Source organism: Artemia sp. Qi Xiang Cuo, chromosome 20 (assembly GCF_049724085.1).
Source record: "Artemia sp. Qi Xiang Cuo chromosome 20, ASM4972408v1, whole genome shotgun sequence".
Lineage (NCBI taxonomy): Eukaryota > Metazoa > Arthropoda > Branchiopoda > Anostraca > Artemiidae > Artemia > Artemia sp. Qi Xiang Cuo.
In genome coordinates this window covers 2,908,720-2,934,316 of record NC_142813.1, presented here as the reverse complement: position 1 = coordinate 2,934,316, position 25,597 = coordinate 2,908,720, and the positions used below count along the sequence as shown (strand labels likewise).

The following is a 25,597-nucleotide window of genomic DNA, read 5'->3' as shown; positions in this document are numbered from 1 at the left end:
TATGCAGAAATAGAGAAAAAACATCCTTCGGAACAGGAACATCATATGTTGAGATTGCCTTTAAGAAGTCTTTCATCATTGTTTTTTGGTTTTGTTTTAAAAATATAAACTATTCTTAGGACTTGCCATTTGAGATGTTTTGAGGGGCTAATAATCATATGATTTGATCAGAGTGAAGAATAAAGTCTTAGATTGTTTTGGTCTTGTCTATGTATTTAAGCCATTTTTAGAAAAAAAAACAGTAATTGGGTTTTAGGTAGAATGGAATAACTGATATTTTAAGCTACAAGTGTCAAAACAAAAATACTACAAGTATCAGGGGCAAACCTTTTTCTGCATTTCGTTTTAAGGTGTTGTTGTAGAAACTTTGGAGGCGGGTCATGCAACTGAAAATTTTAAATTTTAGTGCCCCTTTCAAGAGTCGAAAGTGTTTGCTGTGCAGCCAGCAACTTCTTCAGGCTATTTTTGCTACTGTGCCACTTCTTTTAGAATGTTTGCGACACTGGATGATATGGCCCCTACTTTCCCTGGGTTAAGGACTTTGAATCATGTAAGAATGATACTAGTGACTGGTTGAGGGGGAGTGGCAGGCACCCTATTGTTCGGAATAATTTCCGCCTCCTTCAATTTGTAAGTTAACTCTTTACTTGTATTAAATTAAGTAAACAGATTTATTTTTTTTAAGTAGAGCCACATAAAAACTTAAGGCCCTTAGAAATTGTTCTGGTTACGATGTTGGCTGTACTTTTCTGTGTAGCCTCCTTTTCTGTCGACTGATCACCCATATTCTTCTTTTTCGGCAAAAAGCACTTGGACTCCATCCCTAGGTGTCCTTTTGGCTTCGAAGTTTGTTAACGCTCCTCCATGGTATTGATTTTTATTCCTCCAATTGCTGATAACTAATAAACTAATTTTTTTTGCTTTTTCTAAAGAGCAAAACAAGGGAAGCATAGGGTCCTGCTGCCTTTTCCCCACAACTTAAGAGTAAAAAATTTGCCCAATTTTCTGCAAAATGTTACATGTAAAAAAAAAATGCAAGATTTAACCCTTGTCAGATAAACTGAGCAATGGGTCCTGCAGCAACTCACCATTGCTTAGCTTGTCATTATTGTTGATTTACTTACCGTTTTCCAAGGCAGAGAAGTTGAATATTACCTTTGTCAATCCAAATTCAAAAATTGGAATTTTGAGTCCAGAGGAAAAGGCAAAAATTTCGGAAGCACAAAGAGAAAACTTGCATCTACTGAAGATACCTCGAAGGTAAATTTTTTTTTTTTTTTTAGATTTTATCTGACTAGAATGATTTATGCAATCCCCAAGCTAGCAATAATTCAGCTTATTACAACATCTATTGTATAAGTGGTCCAAATCGAATTTCGAGATCGAAAGGTTTTCTGACCTTAGGCCCTTTCTCCTCGGGACAAAGCATATTTTAAAATAATATTCTCCTTTATCTCTTAGCAGCAGGATCAGGCATTTTGAGTTTCTGAAATTCAGATGTCAGGTGGGTATTGGTTTAATTGTAAGCTCCTCGGGCTCATAGTAAATCATAAAATTTATTGCAAGTATAAAGTCCCACTGACAATCTGAATTAGGAAACACACTTCTAGCTTATATTATGCACTGTTTACGAGCTGGTAAATATGGATAGTACCACCTCTATCCGTTGATTTCAAAACTCCCTGGAAATATGGTTTAATATCCCCAAACAACCTCAATCTTGATGAGAAAGACTCTGGCACTTAAATAAAATATGTTCCTTAGTTGTCCCATCTACCCAATGCTCAAAAAAGAACCACATTACGTTTGTGTTTTAAACTGTCCGACCCTTTTCAGGATCCTTCTGCTAAATAGGAAAGGAAACTACTTCAATTCGATACGTAACCAAGTCTTTAAATTTGCATTAATTATTCTCTCTTTGAATACTTTAAATTTAAGTTTAAATTGAATAGAATAATTTAATGATACATTACCCATCTAATTTAGTTATTTATAATCATTATTTATAGTAATTTGTACCCAGATAATATAATAGCCTTTTATATAATTATTTGGTTATACCTTTAAGTTGAATAATGCTCTTGTCGAATTACCAAGAAGTGTATGTCTTGAGTGGCATCCTGTAGAGAGCAGTGGTCTTTGTGTGCAGATGATTGTGAGCAGATGGGATTTACCTGTTTTACAGAAAGTTTTGCTAGTCCTCAAAGTGCCTGCACCCTGCGTCGAACGTACCAGACAGATCTCCGTAACCTGGACACATCAATCCAACCTCAGTGGGAGGACATACTTGCAGCAGCAAACCTGTGGGAAGATTGGTGGCTCCTTCTTGATGCCCTGGCTGTCTCTGGAGGCACAGGCAGATCTAAGGTCTGAGGTAAGGTCAAAGTGCCTTCCTTAAAATGTCCCTTTGTGTCCCTCGTTTTGAAAGCAGCAATGAGTCAGTTCAATACACCATCGCCGACGAGTGTTTTGACATTCCAATACAGATGTTGAAAGATATCCCAGAATCTTCCTTGCCACTTACTTGAAGTTCCAAGGACACACGACAGGTGTTGATCTAAGTGTATCTCCAATTCTTCGTATAGTCAAGTGCAATAGAGTACTGACATATAGGACAGCAGCTGTTTTCGGTACACAAGGGTCTAGTCAGACCTAAGTCTAAGACTGGTATTAAGCTTAACAGCACCAAAATGGACAAACAGCTTGATGGGAAAGTACGGAGATTTGTAACCATGTTGGCGAAAAGCATTGCGGGCGACGCATACGAAGAATGGTTAAGGTCATTGACATCCCCAATACTGTCATCAAAAATTGCACCAATTAGGTTTTAGCCTATAAGGTTTTAACAAGTCACGAATAAATTAAACATGTTTTTCTCTCTTAATTTTGTTTAAATGGAAAAGCAGCGCGATCTAAAGAATTATTTACAATATTTTATTGGTGGATTTCTGCGTTACTTATCTGCTGCGTAAGTCCTTTGTCTGCGGTTTAAATTGGTGGTGACAGGGAATTGTAATTTGTTGATTCATGTAATATTGCATACGTTTTTTTTCATTTGATTTGTTTGAAGCAGCAGTAAGGCTCCAATCCTTAAATACTTCCAAGTAGCAACTTGCGGTAGCTAAGGTGTGGAGAGTTGCCTAAGAAATTATTTCAGTTTTTTTTAGTTTATTTTTGTGAGAATATGAGCATTTTATAAGGATTTAACTTTTTTTTTTTAAGCAAAAAAGCTGCTCTCTTGTTATAAAAATTAAAATACTTTAAAAACTAATGGGTTTTGATCATTTTAATCGTATATTTGGTTTCTTCTGGATCGCTCTGAATTTTCCTCAGGAGAAAGGGGGGGGGGGTGCTTCTTCTTGTTTTGAGTCGTGCCATCCCATTGTCTTTAGCAACGTCTGTTCTGCGTCAGTAAAACAGCTCACTTCTAGGGTGTAATAAATTTTGCAATTTTCATTTTCTTAAATTGACCACAAATTTCAGAATTGCAACAATAAATGCACCTTAGTGTTTAATATTTCCTTTATTACTTTGCAAATTCATGAAAAAAGCCTTGAAAATTATAGAGGTAATTGAAGGCCTCCCTCCACTTATAACAGCTCTTTACGGTAATTCTCAGATTGCATCTGCTGAGGAGGGTGGGTATCCTTGAGACTTGGAGTCATGTCTTATCTATGTGTTTCATTGTCTTTTGTAATCGTTAGGTGGCTTAATTGAAAAGCAAATATTTGTAGCCAATAGTCGGTTTTGCTATAATCTAATTTTGGCTACTTTAAAAGGTATAAATATTGTGTAGTTTTTGCTTTATTATTTGTTTTTATTTGCTTTATCAATGCATTTTAGAGGCAGTGAAACTACCGCAGGGGAGTTTGAAAAATCCCTTTCCGCAAACAGAATTATTCTTAAGCCTTTTTTTTCACAAAAGGAAAATTTTTAATCTATCTTTCTTCAAATATCCCCCATCCCTCCCCCTTTTTAACTTGTATACATCCATGACGTAAAACTACTTTCTTTCGCATTCTTAATGAAACCAATGTAGGGAGATCAGTGGGACAAATGCATAATGGTAAGGCCTCTCTCTTCCCTATATTGAAGTTCTTTTGTAGTAAGGCTCTATTTGTTTTTAGTGTATATAACCGAAGCACGCATTTTTAAAGCATAATACTCCAAATAAGTCCTCCCCCTGTTCTTCTGCTTGCACAAGTAATTAAAACTAATATATTTGATTTGTTCTTTTTTTTATTAGACCAAAATGGGACAGATCAATGGATGCTGAAGAGCTGCAGAATTTGGAAAGACAGGCCTTTTTGGAATGGAGAAAATCTTTATCCGATTTACAAGAAATTGATGGGATTGTCCTTACGCCCTATGAGAAAAACTTGGAATTTTGGCGACAGCTTTGGCGTGTCATTGAAAAAAGGTTTGGTCTAAAAAATGTTATCTAAATCATGTGTTATGAAACAGGGGGTCCTAAGTTCAAGGGAATTGGTCGATCTTATGAAATTTGTAAACGACAGCCAGTATAAGGAACAATGATGATAACCTTGAAGACTATGAGAAGAAGATATTGAACTATATCAAATAGCTTATTGGGGTCTACAATATTAGTATTTGTTTATAGTTTACCTATAATATATTTAAACTATAAAATATTTATACAATATATATATATATATATATATATATATATATATATATATATATATATATATATATATATATATATATATATATATATATATATATATATATATATATATATATATATATATATATATTCAAACTAATATATATATATATACAAACTAAGTTAGTATATAAAATATTCTCTTTTTGGTTGATATATAGGGAATGATAGCTGTTGCCTGTGGCAGTCAAATACACTAAATCGACTAAACAATAAGGAAAAATAAGAAACAATTTTAAAGACAGTAAATTGTAGAAGAAAGCCAATTAATAATTATGGCTATACATCAAATGACTCTCCTTGGCAAAACAAAAGAAAAAGTAGAATATTCAACTTAAAAAAAATGAGAAAATTTAAACCATATATATAGAAGTTTTAACATCTTTACTCAACATCCTAACAAAACCGAGTGACGCTAGCTTAACTTCTTATTGTGACGTAACTCGTTTTATCGCAAGGTTGCGTTTCGTGATTGTTGAGGAAGTGGAACTTTTTGGAAAAAGATTTTTTTTTTTTTCGAAGACCACACTACCTTCCTATGACAAACTTTCTATAAACAGTCCTTTTACTAGATAGTGTAAACAGATACACAAAGCTCTGGATATGTTTTAGTTTATATCCTGGATTTTTTAGGATATACTTTAGTTTATCTGCTGATGACGATAACAGTTGTGTCTGTTCGAAATATCCAAAGTATTTTTGTATCGGTTTTCATTGTCTAATAAAAGGACTTATTCCTCTTTGAAGTTTTATTTGCTTGGAAAAAGAAATCTTCAGTGAATAAAAAGACTTCGAATTCTGGCGACAGCTTTGGTTTGTCATTGAAAAAATGTTTCAGGGAAAAGACTCAGCCAGGACTCCCGGCTGAACTTCCTGCAGTAATGATATTAGGACTCTTTGTGTTTTGGTTTTAGTTTTACTTGTCAAATATTTTATTCTCAATTTATGTATTTGCTTTGGTGATGAGGGCTTTTAGATGTAGAGCCGAAATATTCATTAGGAAAAAAATCATTGTCTTAAAATAATTCCTTGTTGCTTTACCTTTTGTACCTTTGCTTTACCTTTTGTCCCCCGTTGCTTTACCCTTTACCTTTTGTATCATGGAAAGGTCTTCTTCGTTATTTAATTCTTTGTATGCCACTTAGTGCCATGTTTCTTTTTCGCCGTTGCGCATAAACCTAAAAGACGGAAACTTTTTGGCTCGGGGCATGACTCTAATTTAACAAGATAGTAAAAGGTAGGAGATATTCCGTAATTTTTGAATGGGAACTTGGAGAATTTAACAATTCTTAAATCAATACTGGATGATTTGAGCTGATGAATAGCTAACTGGTCTTTGAAACATCAAAAAAGAACTAAGTGCCATCGTTTAAAGCCCCCGGCTACATATACATGGTGCATATACATATACGTGGGCCAGTCGTGGCCCTTGGACTATAATTTGACGTGACATATTTAAAGTCTTTGAAATTCCAGTGGTTAATGATTTTTCTTGTATTCTTTTAATCCTGTCTCCTATTTCAGAGCTATTTTCTGTTTTATTTCCTTTTAATTATCTTCTTGTTTTAGAGAATCTTTATCAAAGCTAAATCTACAAGCTTTTAAGAACAAATATTAATTGAAAATAGAAGTACGAGTGCTCATGACTTTCTTATGTGTGCATGCCATCTATACTTACGTATAGTGGTAGTATAATCTATTACAGCTGCGTTGGAATCAGCAAACTCTGTCGACACAACTAGGAATTTTGCCGTTTTATTTGAACCGGCGCTGGTAAGGTGGACGTTTGAGTTGTAAGATGTTGATGTCGTGTCAACTTTTTCTCGTCTCATAGAAATTATAAATTCAAGCTGCAAATGCAAAATGTAAGGTGGATTGATGCCATCTGTTTTAAAAAACGATTGTATTCAAGAATGGTAGGGGGTATTTGAATCAATTAATTAACTGAATAAACGATGACCCAGGTGGTTGTTTCAATGTTTAACAGTATTAAAGTATTTCAATTGAACTACCGCCATAAAAGTGTGTTTGATTTCCTGTTCTCAGTCAACGTATAAAGGCACTAGTCAAACGTGAAAGAGCAAAGTGCTAAGTCTAGCGTGGCTTATATTTAAAAAAAAATTTAACACAGTATTTATTACTCGGGAATGGATCGTCTTGAAAGTATTAATTGAGTGTTCTCTATTCCTTCTTCATTAAGAATCAAAATATGGAATACAACAGGAAACTATAAGATTTTTATTTTAAATGGCGTAGTCCCATCTTTTGAGTCTTGGTGTTGCAGTAATCATACATTGAAGATAAAAATTCAGGTAGGCTTAAGCCACGCTTTTGTTTGGGGTTTTACCGACAAATAGCCAAATGAAAACCCCTTTTCCCTATGCAGTATTGAAAAACAGTCGTGCAGTTTCATTGGTGATTTGTTTTCTGGTTTATCCATTAAACACCAATAAAAATGAGGCAGATACACCTTCCGAAAGTGAGAAGTATTCTTTGCGTTTTGGCCGCTTGAGTTTTGGCCGCATGAAGAAAGAAGCATTCGTATTTTCTACATAATTTGGCTGTAGCCTTATTGGATAATATTGTGACAACAACATCATATTTCCACAATGTGTCTACTAAAGGCTATTGGATACAAATGTTTCTATGATGTTCATTTTTGTTTCTATGATGCTCATGAACGAATATTCATTTTTCTAAATACAAGCAAATCAACTTTGGTTGGTTTATGAAGACCAATATTTTGTCGTAGGCTATCAATATGCAAGTCTATCTATTTTTGCTTTTTGTCAGACAGAATTCCAGAAATTAAATATTGCCGTATTTTTTTCGTTTTTGATCCTGGCCCTTTAAGAATAGCTGCTCGTTTTCCAATATGTCAATTGGTTGAGCAGTTATTTTTACAAATTGTATAATACTTAACTTCCCTAACAATTTCTGTGGCTAGTAGAGGATGGAACCTCTTTGCAGTGACATTATTTTGATCACCAATTTGATCAAGTCTGTAAAAAAAATCAAAGACTATTTTCGAAAAGTAATATTCAGTCCTGGTGTAAAGTTTCCTTGTAGTTAAGTTCTTATTTTAAATCTTTCTTTACACTTCATTCATGCTTTTGCCTCCTTCTGCCTTCTTATCGTGCCGTCGTGCGGTCGATAATGTGTGGGTCTATAGCGTCTCTTACTTGTGTAAAGTTTGTACAAAATATGACAATATTTATTGTTTATTTTATGCACTAAGTGTTCACATAATGGGGACAGAGTGAGGACTATCTACACAAAATGAGACCCTGTAGTCATATGAATTCCCAGTGGACTTGAAAATTTAGATGTCAGTACTAATTTTAGTTTTTAAGAAATTAGAGACCCAGACACGTACCTTAAGGGTGCAGTTTCTTAAAATCATTTAGCAAACTATCTGAGGGACTAGCCATCATCGAGAGCTGTCGAGAATTTGTGGTTTGACTTTGAGTTTTGCCTGAAAAGACAAAGGAATTTTACTTGCCCTTTGCCCGCAAGCTTGTTAATCAAACTAGGTAGCACCACAGAGAACTCTAAAAGCCCCCAAATTGCTCAAATGATAAATCTTTTAAGCTTATTTTTTAGTGTTTTCCTGGCAGATATGCTAGAATATTTTGTAAATTTTCGGAAGTTCATATTATTGACTTACGAATAAAGTAAACATACTACTCGATGCCTTTTTTTTATGTTCTTTCCAAATATAACGATCATTTTTGTCGGAAATCCCACCCCTATATATACCAATTCAGGGTATATATTTGTACATTAGGTTAAGGTTTGTTTCTGATGCAAGTTTATTTCTAATGCAAATGAGAGGTAATTTTAAACTTTACCCCGGCACAAGACATGAGAAGTTAAATGGTGTTTAGAAGACACCCGCAGGATTAGGTGTCTGAAAATCAACACCGAGAGTTTTTGTCATTTTTTATGTTTTGGTTTTAATTTGTAATGAACTTGGTCATCATGGCTTCTGAAAAGATGTTCGACGTTCAATAACTATGGTATTTTTATCATTTTTGATATAATAATCCTTGGATAACAGTCGGCTTTGCTGCATTCTTTTTGTCGCTTTCCTTGGGTTGCTAGGGCTGACATCGTGGGCCTTCGATCCTCAGGAAGATACATGGGTCCTTGGCAGGGCCGTATCCAGTTTTTTTTGGAAGGGGGGGGGGGCACAAAACGATTGTTTCTCAAGGGAGGGGTAAAAAAAACTTCAAAACACGTCAAAAACTTCAAAAAAATTCAATAAAATGAGTATAAAATTAGTTTATACTCATTTTTTTTTACATGTTTAAGAATCGGAGAAATGTTTTGGGGAGTTCAAACCCCCTAACCCCCGCTGGATATGGCCATGGTCTTCGATCATCACACGTTTTTATCATACATCATATTTTCGTTTTTTTGTGTTTATTTTTCACATATCTTTAAACTAATTTTTTTTCATTTTAGATGAATCTTTAAATGAATTAGCTCTGCATAAAAATTTACTTTTCTGTCTTAAATGGTTTCGCAGTCAACTCTAAAGGAACACAAATACAAACGTACAAGTGCACGCTTGCTTCTGTGTAAATAGAACTTTTGTTCTATAATAGAACTTAGTTCTATGTTTGCATGAACGAACCCCTTATATGTTCGCTCATAAATGTTATTTTTGTCATATTCTTATGAACCATACAAAATTAAAAGCACATATAAGCATTTTGACCCTGCACAATGAAGCAAGCAGTCTGAATCAAGTGAGTAAAATCTTAATTCTCTTGAAGGCTCATGTCTTTTCAAATTTCAGATCCTACAGGTCTTGGGAATGTACGTCTTTGACGCGATATTGTTTGACAAATAATCCCAAATCTCTTATGTTAACCAATCCTTGCCGAAATTACAAGGCTCTAGAACGTCATTTGAAAAACTGACCTAAAGAGCGTCTTTCTTAAATTGGCAAAGCCGTAACTCGTAAATAGGAAAAAGGAAAATAATCTGAAAAAAAAATCCTATTCTTTTGTTAGCATAATTGCTATATATATTTCAGCCATATGTATTTCAATTTGAAATTGTTGATCCCTAAGAAGTTTTGCTCTCAAATTAGGATAGGATATTGCTAGTTACGATTCGGTGGATTGGAAATTACCTGCGATGACCTGTTTTTAGAGGATCTTGGGCCTTGAGAAACATTGTTAAGTCCTTGATTCACATACCCCATCCCCCCTCCATCGTTCAGTTATGAAGATTGAAACATTAATTCAAAGAAGTGTCACAGCATTAAAAAAAAACTAAGCATCTATTAATAAAAAAAACTTATTAATTATAATATGCAGCTAGACGGCATAATAGTAAAATATTGTACTGGCACTTTAACAAATTGAGAGGTAGTGGTCAATCCGGACTTGTCCCAGTTAAAGATAGGAATGGGGTGGCAATTAGCGATAAGGAAAAATCTAAAGCGAGATGGGCCGAATATTTTGAGAATTTGCTTAACCGAGATAGAGTTGCAGGAAAAAATATAGAGGAAAATGAAAAAGTTTGTGATACCTTGGATGTGAAGGAAGATTTGTTTTGTGAGGAGGAATTAGCAACAGTACTAAAAGGATTAAAGAATAATAAGGCTCCAGGTGCTGATAGGGTAGTAAATGAGTTTCTTAAATATGGTGGCTCTGAGGTTAGAAATAAGTTATTGAAGATTATGAATACGATTTTTGAAAAAGGGGAAGTACCTAACGATTTTTAGGAAAACCTTAATTAAGCAACTTTATAAGAAAGGTGATAAGAGTGAGTGTGGTAATTATCGAGGAATTAGTCTGGTCTATTTAGGTAGAAAATTTCTTAGTAATATGATACTTTTTAGACTGAGAGATGCTATAGACAAAGTTTTAAGAGAAGAGCAGTGCGGTTTTAGAAAAAATAGAGGATGTGTTGACCAAATTTTCACTCTTAGGTTAATAATTGAGAAGTGCCTAAGTTTTCAAACACTTTTGGTCCTCAGTTTTATAGATTATGAGCAAGCGTTCGATTCTGTTGATAGAGGAGCTTTAGTAAAGGTTTTATCCTTGTATTGTATACCAGACAAATACATTAAAGTGATTAGTGCTATGTACGAGAAAAACACTGCTGCGGTTAAGGTAGGAAATGTGGTTAGCACCTGGTTTTGTATTAAATCAGGAGTTAAAGAGGTTTGGGCTCTATCCCCCTTTACATGGATTATTTTGATGGACTTTGTCTTAAGAAGAACAGGAAAGACAATGGGAGACCATGGAATCAAGTGGGGAGCAAAAAATCTCCTGGGCTTAAATTAGGTTGATGATATAACCATCCTAGATGAAACTGTGAGTAAAATGAATGAACTTTTAGAGGTTTTGCAGGTACATGGTGCTAGAGTTGGTTTGAAAATTAATGTTAGGAAGACTAAGTCACTAAGGCTAGGAATAAGTGAAGATGAAAAGGTGACGTTGGGTAATGAAAAGATTGATCAGGTGGGAAGCTTCACTTACATTGGTAGTATTATTAGTAAAGATGGTGGGAGCAGTGAAGATGTTAAAAATAGAATAGCCAAGGCTCAGGGTTTTTTTTCACAGTTAAAAAAAGTCTGGAAGAATAGGAAGATAAGTCTGCAAACCAAGATTAGAATCTTAGAAGCTACAGTGATGACAGTGGTCAAATATGGCTCTGAAGCATGGACGCTCCGAAAAGCGGATGAAGATTTGCTAGACGTTTTCCAGAGAAATTGCTTAAGGATTGTTCTGGGTACCCGGCTGACTGACCGTATTTCAAACAATAGGCTATACGAAAAATGTGGTTCAATACCGCTTTCTAGGTCTATAATGAAAGAAAGGTTTAGGTGGTTAGGGCATGTTGTGCGGATGAAGGATGACAGATTGCCGAAGATTGTTCTTTTTGGCCAACCATCTAGGGCTAAACGGAAAGCAGGTCGTCCCCGTCTGGGGTGGGAGGACGTCATAAAGAAAGATTTAAAGGAAATGGGAACTTCGTGGGCGGGTGTAAGAAGGGAGGCTTTGAATAGATTGGGGTGGAGGAGTAGTGTGCGTAGCTGTGTTGGCCTCAGGCGGCTTGGTGCTGCGATGAGTTGTTAGTAGTAGTAGTAGTAGTAATTATAATATTTCAGAAATAATAATATTAATATTTAGCTGTTAAATTAAGTTTTGATTAGAATGTTTAATAATTCCTTTGCTTCTGCTTAGAGATTGCCATCCATTCCAGTTAGTGATCGGATTCCGTACAGAATTCTATTTTTAGTTCCGATCGACTGGAGTGACTACGATCTATGTTTATTTACATTTAGGTTAATACAGTATCTGAAATGATTTTTCTTCTTCTTTTTGAATACTACCGCCGTTTACAGTTATAAATTGGAATCTTGCAACGATAAATTTAGTTACATTTATGTCATTGTGAAACCATTTATGTATATTAAACATACATATAATAAATGATCCAGCCAAGATGCAGATCTTGTCCAAGGAATGGGATATGTTTAATTAGCATAGAAAAATTGAGAGATACAGATCCCTACTGATTTCCAGATACGAAACCTAATCTCAAATACACCAAGTAAAACGAATTAATAAGCCTCCAAAATCCTAGTTTATTGTAGGTGTTACGTCGTAGATCTCATCATGACATTTTCACACGTTCGGGGTAATTCCCAGAAACCATTTGCTCAAGGTCCATTCACAATGAGATTGTACTAATACCGAAATCTAGGTAGAACTAATTTCGGCCAATCAGATTTTGCATAGAATTTTCTGATTGGCTGAAAGATTTGAGAATTTTGGATTGGCTGAAATTAGAGGTAGCTAAATATCTTTTCTAGTAAAATCTCATTGTAAATGGGTCAATCGTCGTATCGCCAGGAAAATTCAGATTACGAGGATTGATGTGTCATCGGACATACAATGCGCCTAGCAATTATTCACGAATTTTGAAAATACCAGGTACGACTCATATGCGTAACAGTGAATATATCTAAAACTCATAATTTAAATAAAATATTTTTTTAATCCTCAGTTGAAAATGAACCAAATTAATAGAAATCTATTTCTTCATCTCACGTGAAATGATTAATTTTGACTTGTATTATTTATTTATTTATATATTATTTACAGTGATGTCATTGTTCAGATCCTCGACGCACGTAACCCCCTCTTATTCCGTTGTGAAGACTTGGAGAACTATGTCAAAGATGTTTCTCAGCATAAAAAATCTATGCTCTTGTTAAATAAATCTGATTTCCTAACTGAAAAACAGAGACGAATTTGGGCACAATATTTTGCTGACGCCGGCGTTTTAATTGTTTTCTACTCCGCCGCAACCGAGAAGAAGACGAGGAAAATAAGTGAAGAGAGTGGTGTTGTGTCAGACGATGAGGATGATGAAAAGGATTTATCTGAAAAGCTGGAAACCGTAGAACTGAAAGCTCAAGCTGTGCCTGAAAACAATTACCTAGTGACATCATCACAAACGGGGGTTGTAAATGACTGTAGGGTGTTGACCAAGGAAGAACTGGTTCAGAAATTTAAGAGTGTGTATACTGGACCAAAGGAAAAGAAAGAAACGGTTATTGGACTAGTTGGTTACCCAAATGTAGGAAAAAGCTCGACAATCAACTCCTTAATATCTACAAAGAAAGTGTCTGTATCGTCGACCCCTGGGAAAACTAAGCACTTTCAGGTGACTTTATATTTATTTTAATTTCAATATTTTATTTAATTTACTTATCAGCATTTTATTTAATGGTAGTTTGTATAGATTGTATCTAGCAGTTGGTGATAACGAGCGTGTCAATTGTACTGAGCTATAGTAATTGAAAATCTAAAAAAATAAAAAATAAATTGAAAACAATATAGACACACAAAATATGTGCTTCCTACACTGATTTTAACAAAATTTTAAGAAAATTAATAATACAAGTATAAGAGTAAAAGAACCCTGAACTGGAATCTAATCTTGATGAAATTCTCTCTCTCAGTGTGAACACGTCTAAAGCCCTTGGACAGAAGGCCAGAAGGCAAATATATATCCTGAATTGGTATATATAGGGGTGGGGGTCAAATTCATTTGCGACAAAAATGACTATTATTTTCGTAAAGAACATAAAAAAAAGAATCGGGTGATATGTTCACTTTTTTCGTAAGTCAATAATAAGAACTGTGAAAAATTTACATTTAATATACATAGCAGTTAGCAGTCGTTTTATATATATTACCTTATTGTTTAGTATGATTTAATTGTGTAGAATTTCTAATTTCTATCATATCTACCGAAATATGATTTTTTATTCTGATATAGATCGTCATGGCTGCATTTTTTCCCCTTTTTTGCCAGGGGTACTTGCAGTGAACCAGAGGGTATTTTCTCCGGTTGTTCTATTGTTAGAGGTTATGAGTCTGGTTCTATTCCGTTTTCGAAGTTGTTCCAGAATTTCTACAAAGTGAAGAACTCATCCATGTTTTGTTGCAGAATAATAATTTTAGCCAAAATAAGAGCAAGGCTAAGGTGTGAAGATTGCATGACTTCAAATTGATCTTTAAATATTGACAATTATTCATATAACCTCCTAGTTTCAAAGGTTATGCTCCTCTACGATGGTACATTCATCTTATAGTGCGTACACTAATCCCTCTCAAAATTGGTTCAAAAGACCTTTGCCGTCTTAAAGCGTTTTTGACCTAAAAAAGTTTTTGTTTTCTGATTTTCAGTTCCTTGCCTAAGAAGAATCTTTTGTCAACTAGATTAGCTAAATACTGGTAAAGTATAGAAGAAATAACCAAACAACGAAGAAGAAGCTTAAGAACAACCCTCATTATTAAGTCACTAATTATGTTCTTTACTCGGTAGCTAGGGCGCTCAAAGTGAAGGGAGAAGGGACTTTTAGATATCGCTTCCTAAAAGATCGAAAGAATACGAAATACTTTTGCCCGCATCATACTTATCGTTGCTGTCGTACCTAAAGGTCGTATCTGACATTTTGACAAATCTGAGGCATTTGCCGAAAATTCTTTGCTAAGTTGTTCTTAAACGTAGAGTTAGCAGGATACTGGTGACCAGGAGGATCAAAGTATGATTGAACATGCATCATCCTCCTGTTCTTGGAGACGTTTATGGCTTCTTCTTGTAGATCTTTTATTCTGTAGCTTTTTTCTTTAGCTTGGGAATATGAAGTAGCCTGGAATGCAACCTAATAGACTAAGCACCAAAATTGCTTGGGACTTTGAAATTTTTCATTAATCAATCAGTGTGTCTTACTTGAAAAAAAAAATCAAATTATGGAACCTTAAAAAAGTTGGAAAAGAATAGAGTATTTATTTGTGATGGAAAGGTGAATTCTGAGACCACTTTGAAATGTAGCAACATCTTCTTTTTCCGTAAAGGCGAAGCACGAGCGAGTAGTTTCATTTTTAATAAGAGATATGTCAATACAAAACTGTTGCAAGTACTCGTCATAGTTGCGAGAATTCGGCAGTATTAACGGCAAAGAATTTCAAGTGTGCCAATTAAGTACCTCGTAAAGCTTATGACCATCCTCCAATAACCCTCTCTTTAATTATAAAAACGGCATTGGATTTTTGAAACAAAGTTTTGGTTGCCAAAGATAACTAAGACATACGAAATTTGCATTGCAGCACTCTTTTAATGATTAAAACATATTGGAGCACCAGATTTCTTTTATCTTCAAATAAATTTCAAATGTATTACAAAAATGCAAAGTAGCAAACTCTTCCGGTGTTGATGTGATGTCAGGTTCAAGACAAAGAACGTTACATTTTTAAAACAAAAGAGAGATTATTTTCCTCTTCCTCCTTGTTAAAAAATGTACTTTAATTCCGTTGGTTAATCTTTGTGACGCATTTTCTTTAGCCAGTCATATTATCCCTTTTCCATATTTCAGAAAGTACATGTAGTTCTCTGGCAACCCTGATTAACGAGGTTATCAACATGCTGGATAAAGGTAGAACCCAAAATTACATTAGGCACAAATGAATATCCGACTTCGAGTAATTTTGGAGCCTCGGGGGAAGTTTTCTGGTGCGAATTCGCTGTAACCTACTATACATATTTTTCCTCTTTTTACATTTCCATTTCTTTCTTGATTCTATAAATTTAGTTTTTACGTTGCTGCGTCGAGTTCTGGTGCTAGCAAAGAGAAAAGAGAGATTACTGGCCTTTACTTCCTTGTTAAAAAGTGTGCTTTAATTCCATTGGTTGATCGATGTGACGTATTTTCGTTTGCCAATCAAATTATCCCTTACATTTATGTAAGAAAAGAGAGCCAAGTAGCCCAACCTCTACTACCCATGGCTGCTGCCAAACTGTGAGCCAGTAAAAAGAATCCAAAACCTGATTGTTTCTTTTGTACGATATTTTAAGCCATTAAAACGAATGAAAAGTTTTTGAGTCACAACATATCTTACAATTCAACTCTGTTTCTCTGCAGTACATGTCTGAAATTTACACATCTCTTCCCGAGGACGTTTTTGATTTCTCTGAGTGTTTTCTCTTAGTTTCAGCATTTCTCTGGGCTATTTCATACATCTTTTTCCCAGAGAGGCTTCTAATCCTCTAGTGTTCTCATTGAAGCAACTCTATTTAGCTTCTGTGGCACTCAGTCACAGTAGCGACAATTGTAGATATAGATCTTTGTTGTTTTTATTTCTTGGTTTTAGATTTATTTGATTTTAGGCTATTTTAGTTTTTGTCTTTGCTTTCTTAGTGTTGAAGACGCCTTGTTTTATACAAGTGAAATATCCACGTCGGTTTAGTTTTGTATTTTCCTTATACTGGCCGTGGTCCCGTTTGTTTTCTTCATCGGGAGATTTTTTTCTCCTCTCTCTCTCTCTCTCTCTCTCTCTCTCTCTCTCTCTCTCTCTCTCTCTCTCTCTCTCTCTCTCTCTCTCTCTCTTTTTGTTTCCGTCATGGCTGGCCAGTTTGGCTTTAGATTTTTCAGGCTTCTAACCCACCCTTGAACTGAGGCACTAACTTAGCTGCTGTGATTCAAAAGGCGCTATAATGCATAACATAAATTTCAGAGGAGATGAGAAAAGTGAAAACGGGTGTATCTGAATTGGTTTATTTTTGTGATGCCAGTTGGCGCATTTCTTACATAGAAATGTGAAGATTTCTTTCAAGTTCATGGCAACGCATCTTACCTAGACCCCGGCGCCGCGCCGACGGATCGACCGAAAGCCGCCGACGAGAGGCCCAATCGAACACCGCCGAAGTGTTGTGCCACCACTGGCGTGTCGCAAGCGCGCCACCGCCGGCAGAGGCGGCGGCGTTCGGGTGACTTCAAATTAATTTTGCTGCAATTCTTTGTTGCGTCAACCGCAGAGTCGGAGCTTTTTCTTCTCGTGTGGTTTAGTATTTCGATTTGCCTGATTAGAAATCAAGCAGGGCTTGCACTATTCCCGAATTTTCTGGTATTTTCCCAAAAATCTATGCGTCACCCCGAAAGAAAATTTGGTTCCCGAATCCCCAAAAATCACGCAATCACGGTGCCACCCCTAGCGATTTATCACCAGTGACTTTCACTGCCAAATATTACTTTGCATACCATAATTCTTGACTACTCTCTTATTCATTAATTTTCGTCTCTTTTGTTACTTTGCATAATAACCAGACAGATGCAATATGCAATTGCAAATATTGTAATATACACAGTTTTTCATATGTTGACAAAAAAAATAATGGTCTTTATGAAATGAGTTTATTTCATTTCGAATGCAGTTTCCTAATCGCTATTTCTTACATCATTCGTAGTCAAGAATTTTATTTTCAAGTTGAATAGAATTATAGAACGCATTCACTACTATACAGCTTCAGCCTTCAGTTGGATTTTGAAATTGACAGCAGACAGATTGTTTCTACAGCTGAATTGTAAATTTACAGATTTTTTTTTTTGCTGTTTTTAGATAAGATTTTCTTAATGTTTAATACTCAATTGTTGAACCTTGATAGAAAGTACAATCTTCTTTCTGAAACATTTTTACCCCCCTCCCCCTAAAAAAAACCTAGGGGGGATAGGGGGCTATCATTTTTAAATGATAATACCTCATTTTTTTATTGAAAGCAGGGATGCCAAAAAGATAATTATTTTTTTCATTTAAAGTGGAGACAGAAGAAAATGATATCAAATTCCCTGAGAAACCACTGAAATATTTTGATAGACCCAGGGCTCCCCATTAGGACTTGTTCATTGTCTTGGGTATTTTGCGATTTCTTATAGACTACAGGCCTAAATTGGCTTTTGTGTGTGCTCCCTTTCAATTAAATTCTTTGGATCTTATTGAATGCCACGGCGAATCTCTGACTCAGTTTTTCAGTAATTTGAGGTATATCTGAATAATTTCGACATTTTGTTGTTTCTTGTACCCCTTTACTCATACCCTCAATTATTTTTTTTTTTCAAGGAACACTAAGCTGTTTAACGTTATTTTGCGTGTTTGTTTGAACCATACAGTGACCTAGTTAATTATTAAGTAAACTATTTTTCTAATGAAAGCTGAGACGGTATCCTATCAAGGTGGTATCCAGAGGGGGGGTAGGGAGGTATTACATTTAAATGATAATATCTCGACTTTTGTTTTATTGCAAGCCGGGATCCCGAAAATTTTTTTTTTTTAATTTAAAGCAGAAACGGCATCCTATCAAGGTGGGATCCCGGGGGGAGGGGGTAGTGAGCTATCATATTTAAATGGTAATACCTCGATTTTTTTTAAAGCAGGGGTGGCAATAAGTTAATTATTTTTTTTATTTAAAGCAGAGACGGTATCCTATCAAGATGGTATCCAGAGGGGGGGGGGCATAGGGAGTTATTATATTTAAGTGATAGTACCTTGATTTTTTTTTATTGAAAGCAGGGATGCCAAAAAGTTGAAAAGTTGACAAAAATTAACAAGATTTTCGTGAGTTAAACTTGATACAACACTTGGTTTTGTCGTCCAAAGGGAAAGGGACACATGCGTCCTACCCGTTTTTTTTCTTATTGATGAAACGAGTTTAATCTGAAAATATTCATTCATAAGTACCATGCAGATTCACACTAAAACGAATTGGTGGGACGAATGCAATGTCGACATCCCCACCTAACGCTGAGCTCGAGTGACGATGGCGCCCTTGGTCCAGTGCCTAAGTTACATTAAAAGGCCAGGTCATAATAAAAGCTTTCAATTTGGGAGGTTCAAGGAGGAGTCTTTGACAGTCTTATGATCTCAGGGTACTAGATGTTGCAACGTTCTTAAGTATCAACATTGGTCTAAACAATTCGATGACCCCACAAATGACGACCAAAAATCTGCGAAAATATAATAAATGTAACATTTTCAATATAATAACAAGCTTTTCAAAGCTTTGAAGAAAAGCAAAAAAGGCTAAATATCCCTAACTACGCTTAAAAGCTATTTTAAAAAGAAACTCTTTGGATATTTCCATGGAAATGACCATAGCAGAAGCTTTGAGCCTGGATGGGGATCAAAGGGGAGTCTTTGAGTATTTTGACAACATGTGACTTATTGTTGCGACTTTCTTAAATTTGGTAATTTTTGTGAGCATTTGGAAATCAAATCTTAAACTCAATAGCTGATACTAAGTGTCCTAACATTTGGCTTGGATTAAAAGTGACGAACTAGGATGAAAATCCCAACATCTTCCTGAAGCTACTTCAGTGTGCATATTATTTCATTTAATTACATTTAAAACGGATGAGCTTTTCATTTTTTACCTGAGAAATTAGCTGGCACTTCATTTTTCTTCATACCGAATAAACCATTAAGTGTTTTTTGTTTCACTGTAATTGAAATGTTCTCAAGTGAAGTGTTCATCATGTATTTTTCAATTTGATAAATTTACTCTTTTTAGATGCAGTTTATAATTTGACTGATATTAGGTATTTATATGTTTATAATTTGGAATGAATCCCCAAAAGAAAAAATGAATAATATCCAAAAGAGCAGCCAAAACCAATAAAAAGCAGCAGTTCAGCCTTAGCCTCCATGACATATATTATATAAAGAAGCCAAAAAAAAAACTTTAAAATGCATTTTTTTTTTAATTGTTATTAAAAACCAATTTTTAATACAAGAAGGCTTTTTAGGAGTCCAATAGAGCAAAAAAAAACACAATCAATATCAAAGTAGCCCATTTCAACTGTTTTAAAGGTGACAAAACAGATATAGGCAAAGGGCATTATGAAAAAATTAAGCTTCTAAGTTCAAACTTATATTAAAAGTTTTTACCCAGATAACTGACGAATTTTGTGATACTGTATTTGAAGTTTTGTATGCAGTAATGTTCGATGAAAAGAAACTACTAATTTTGATAATTATTTATGTTAAGAATACATAGCTAATGGATATTTCAACTACTCATATTAGGCATGGGTTCTGAAACGTCAAAGCCATTTAGTTTCTACCTGATTTATACTTCTCTTGATGAATTAGGAAGAAGACCAGTTGCCCGCCAGCGTTTTGGGAATTTTCGAACTCATGAATAGGCTCGGATCTGTTGTAAATTTAAGCTGTGATCTGAGAAAGACTGATGAAAACATTAATGTTTGCGGTCAACATTGATCGCGCCGGCGGCGCGCCGCCGACATCTTACCGGCGGCACGGAGTGGCGTGCTATTTTTGGCCCCGCCGCCGCCGGTCTTCCCTCATCGGCGCGGCGCCGGGGTCTTATCTTACCAATTCCAAAAGAAGAAAAAAGGAAGACACTCAAATAACATAAAAAAAATATACAAATCACATGATAAAAAAAAATAAAAAATTAATAGGTACATCAGAAAAAAGACCATCTCTTGAACCTTTAATATACCAAATTCCTAAAAAAACTTTATTCTTAAATAATTTTCAAATAATAATATTTTTAAATAATAATAATTATTCTAGTAATTGAAAAAAAATCAAGTTTTGTTTTAGGCAGTTTCCTCTTTGTCTCAAAAAATGCAATAGCGAGTGGAGAGATATGGGTTGGACTGAAGTTTTTTTGTCATTATCAAAACGGCCAAACACATTACTGTATCAACGTATATCAGAAAGGGAAGCTAAGTAACTTCGCCTTTTTACCCGTTGTTGTACTTACCTTTTTCGCATTTACCTGTGTTTTACTGTTGTATTCGCCTGTTTTTGTTGTGTCAAATTTTGAGCTTGCAGGAAGAACACAAATTCTGATGGATTTCATACCAAATTTAAGCAAGGAAAACAAACGAAATGTTTTTAATTAAAACATTATTTTACCAACAAGCTATCTGTTATATATATATACATATATATTAATATATACATATATATATATATATATATATATATATATATATATATATATATATATATATATATATATATATATATATATATATATATATATATATATATATATATATATATATATATATATATATATATATATATATATATATATATATATATATATATATATATATATATATATATATATATATATATATCGTTAAATCCCGAACCTTTATAATGCCCTTTCTCACCTCCAATTTTTACCCCTCTGTTTATATAGCCTACAGCCTGCATGAAGTTTCGTTTGCTCTTTACTAAAAGGGCTCATAATTGGAAAAAGTTTTTTTTTTTATTAATAACATTGAAAAAAGTCAAAATACTGATAGAAATGTTTTTTAGAATAAGCACATTTGTGAAAATAAATTTAGGGTACTTGTATGATGTACGCCCAACCTAATATTCTTCTAATATGTTTCTATGACGCTGAATCCTAATGATATATACCAAAGTAAGATACAAATACAATACTTTAGAAACAAATTTTGGGCTATATATTTGCACATTGGGTGGGGGGGGGGGGTAAAGTATAGCGGTTCTGCATGCCTAATGTGTTAGGTACAATTATTCTGCATATCATGTAGTAAGAATTGTTTTCTAATTTCACAATGTCCAAATATTTCACCCAGACCCCTCCTCCTAATGTGCAAATAAATAGCCCAAATTATATATTTTTCATCTATTCTGTCAATTTTCTTTGTCTTGTCTCACGCTAAGCTGAAAGAAACTAACGAAAAAAAAAACGGTTATATAATGCGTCAATGAACGAACAACTTGAGCGGTAGGCCATATATCATACAAGTACCAAATTCAGTTTCAACATTCAGGGACTAAAGGAAAAGCAGGTCGTCCCTGAGTGGGCTTGGAGAGGTCATGGTGAGTGATTTAAAGGAAATTGGAACTTGGCTAGAGGACGTTAGAAGTCAAGCTTCGAATAGATTTGGATGGAGGAGTAGGATAGCAGCTGTATTGGTGCCGCAGTGTTGGTGCCTCAGGTGGCTTGGTGCCGCAATTTGTTGCTAGTAGCAGTAGTATTTTAAAAGAGCATTTTTGTTTTTTTCTCACTATGTTATCCTTTGGATTCCATTTCACATAGAGTACAAAAAATTAAATACTGCATCAAACTTTTAGCATGTTAATTGGCAATTTATAAGCAGTTTATGTATTTTTCCATTAGTAAAATATGTTCATGTCAATGCTTTATTCACTAACGCTGCATGCCCATTTACTGTTGCATATATTAGTCTATTATAGATGGCAGGATATGTATGGTACATTTTGAGGAAACACAATATTATATTGTATATTTGAAATAGAAACATTATATCTTTTATTACATATATCAATCTCAGTAAAGAGATATCAATCTCTCCAAGATGACAGGATGTGAATGGTAATTTTAATGTAACACAATAACTGTGTTGAATATTTTATTGATTTATAGCTATCACATTTACCTTTGCGAATATTAATCTAATATTGATGGCAGAATATGTCTGGTATATTTTAATGAAGAAAAATAATTGTGCTGGATGTTCTTCTGATAAATGAATATTATATTTGCCATTGGATATATTCATCCATTGAAGTATTTTTATGGTAAATTTTGATCATGTACAATAATTATATTGCATGTTCCACTTATTCAGAAATATTGTATTTGTTGTTGCATATATTAATCTGTTATAGATGGCTGGATCTATGTGGCACATTTTGATGAAATACAATAATCCATTGCATATGAAGTGATTATTTCTTCTTAGAGAATTCGTAAAATTTATTTCCTTACATTGGGAAAGCTCTGATCTTTTAAATAAAATGGTTTATTATAAATGGAATATATAAATAAAACCAGGGGAAGTTTGAATATACTTATGTTTAAATGCAAATACTAATATTGTCGATTGCTTATTCGATTGGCTAAAAAATATAACGCTGTAACTTAGGAGAAACAATCTGCCAGTAATTTGAAGATTATTATCGTGCCAGAAAGAAAAAAGAAACTGATTTGTGACGCGTTGGACTCTGGTCAGCTTGACACCTCCTAGGTACGCACCACACAATCAAACCCGGCAAAATTTAAATGATATCCAAAAGCTCTCCTGATTGATGTGGCTGACAATAAATATAGTTCTTTCCCTAATTGAATTATCGAGCACGTACAACCAAGACAGCAATTGCCAGCAATTTATACACCATAAACAGCATTGAGAGCATTACACAAGCTCAGACTATTTGCAAGCATAGATCAGAACTCAAGCAAATTTTTCACATTACAAGCTGACGTGTGAAAGGTTAAATTGAAGCTCTCTGTCGTATCAAGCACAAACAGCCCGATGGTGGACCTCGTAAAATATGCAAGTTACACCCATCACGATTTTGCAAAACTGAGGAAATCCTGAAAATTGTTATAAAAACCAAATCCTCTTCGTCTAGCTTGATAATTCCTTCTATATTGCCCTTGTTGAAGACCTTATAAAAGTTTTAAGAGAGGCAGTGAAATTATAAAGTACATCCAAAAAAAGTCATTCTTAATAGAGAATTAAAAACAACTTATTGGGAACAGCAGAAAAAATGCAGTTCTTGGTGAAAAATTGCGTTTGACGTTAATGTTATCAAAACAAATCTATAAAGTGAGAGTGTCAGTGAAAGTGGTAAATGGAAAAGTGGTAATTCGTAATGCAACTATCTTGTTCGCGCAGTGACTTATTGCAAAAAAAAACCATTTAGCACAGAAATTTTTTTTATCATTAAGGGCTACATGTATTACTGTCAAACACGTTTTCTATTGTACAACTTATAACAACAAGAGTGTTTCTCAAACTTCCTTTGTGAAAATCTTTAAACAAATTATATGTCTGATGAAAATCCTTTCCTGTTGCACATATCCGCCTAATCTCTTTTATTTTTTTATTTTTCACTGTATTTTTTTTTTTTTTTTTTTTTTTTTTACATATAATTCTTTATTGTGGAATCTCTAGGCACGCTTTGTGTGATCCTAGAGTTCTCAGCAACTACCGTTAAAAATCCTATAGAGATAGGTATTTCTGCTAGATGGGGATGCGGGTTTTGGTCCTCCCTACTGAACTTGGAAATTAATTCCCCCCCCCCCCCACACACACACCCTAAAGAATCGTGTAAGAAACTTTTTTTGGGTAGGCCGAATTGAAATACCTGGCGATGGTTTGATTTAATCATCATGGAGTTTTATGTTAATTTCATCCTTTATTTGATTTAATTCTTAATTTTCAATTTAGATTTAGTTAAATACTCCTTAAGGCCATGAACATTTCCGAATTTGTTTGTTTTCTGAACATTTCAGAACTCTACCGTTTTTATTTCGCTCGTGTTAAAAACTTAGTCTTTTGACCCCTTGGTTGAAAATGAGTTTGACTAAGATGAATGTCTAGAATGGGAATGATTGCTCGCTTTTCACCAAATTTAAAAGTAGAAAAGCTAGGGGTATGAAACTTACAGCAATCGGTATATATCCTAGATTAGGGTTTAGGAAGGTGTTTCCAAATACCTACCTTAACCCCTTCAATTTCAGGATTTTGACACATGTATTAACTCCGCGTAAAATAAAATGTATTTCTTCACCCTCTTCCTCCCATCTCCGGTTGAAAGTGAGCTTAATTGAAAGGAATGCTTAGAATAGGAGTGGTTACCCTTAGCGTCTCTTTGCCGAATTAGAAAGTAGCTGAGCTAGCGGAAAGAAACTTAGAGAAATGCGTCAAAAGCCTAGAAAAGGGCTAAGGAAGGCATTTCCAAGCACCTAACAATACCCTTAAACTACAGAATTTTACCATGTTTCCCCGACAGAAAAAAATTATTGTTTTGATCCCCTGATTGAAATAAATAATTAAAATGAAGGTGTTTATTTTTTGTGGCCTACCACTAAGTTGGAAAGCTGCTCTGCTTTAAGATCTCTGTTTCCAAGTACCTGTCTTGACCCCTTCGATTCTAGGATTTTGCCTTTTTTTTCTTGATTTATGTGCCCTTAGACACACGAGCATGGAATCCAAATCTAACAAATAGTTAGAAATACTCGTTAGTTTTTAACACAGATCAGGGTAATAAAAACAACAGAAATGTTCACCCTTCGCTAGGAGAAAGAAAGCCCTAAATAAAAGAACAAATTTAGTGATATAAAAAAAGATGAAAATGAAACTCAATCATAGGCAGCGCAATAGCGCTGCCTAAGTAAAGAACGATGTTGCCACAATGTATTTTTTTTTTTCTCCATACATGGGCACTTCATATCGATAGATTTTTCGTGGACACTTCAACAAGGGCTCATTCGATTGGAAATTGGAATGGTTAGTGCCCTTTTTAATAATCGAAAGTGATTGGAGGGCAACTAACCCCCCCCCCCCACGTCCATCATTCCGCCCAACACATCCAATCAAAATTTTGAGATAGCCATTTTGTTCAGCGTAGTTGATTTCCAGATAGAAAACATATTTTTGAGGAGGACACTCCCCCACAACCCTCAGGGCAAAGGTTTTAAGTTATGCCCTGAGGGCAAGTAAGAACGATGTTGGCACAATGTACTATTTATTTATTTTTTTTCCTTTAGAGC

At 34.6% G+C, this 25,597-nt stretch overlaps 1 protein-coding gene across 1 annotated transcript in view; it reads left to right on the top strand.

The window, feature by feature from the left end:
- The window catches only part of Ns3 (nucleostemin 3), a 92,612-nt gene that overhangs the window by 39,792 nt on the left and 27,223 nt on the right, over positions 1 to 25,597 (top strand). Inside the window, exons 3-5 of the mRNA XM_089106446.1 lie at positions 1,136 to 1,260; positions 4,247 to 4,420; positions 12,820 to 13,384. Of these exons, the coding sequence (XP_088962572.1) occupies positions 1,136 to 1,260; positions 4,247 to 4,420; positions 12,820 to 13,384 (864 nt within the window). The remainder of the gene's footprint in view (positions 1 to 1,135; positions 1,261 to 4,246; positions 4,421 to 12,819; positions 13,385 to 25,597) is intronic.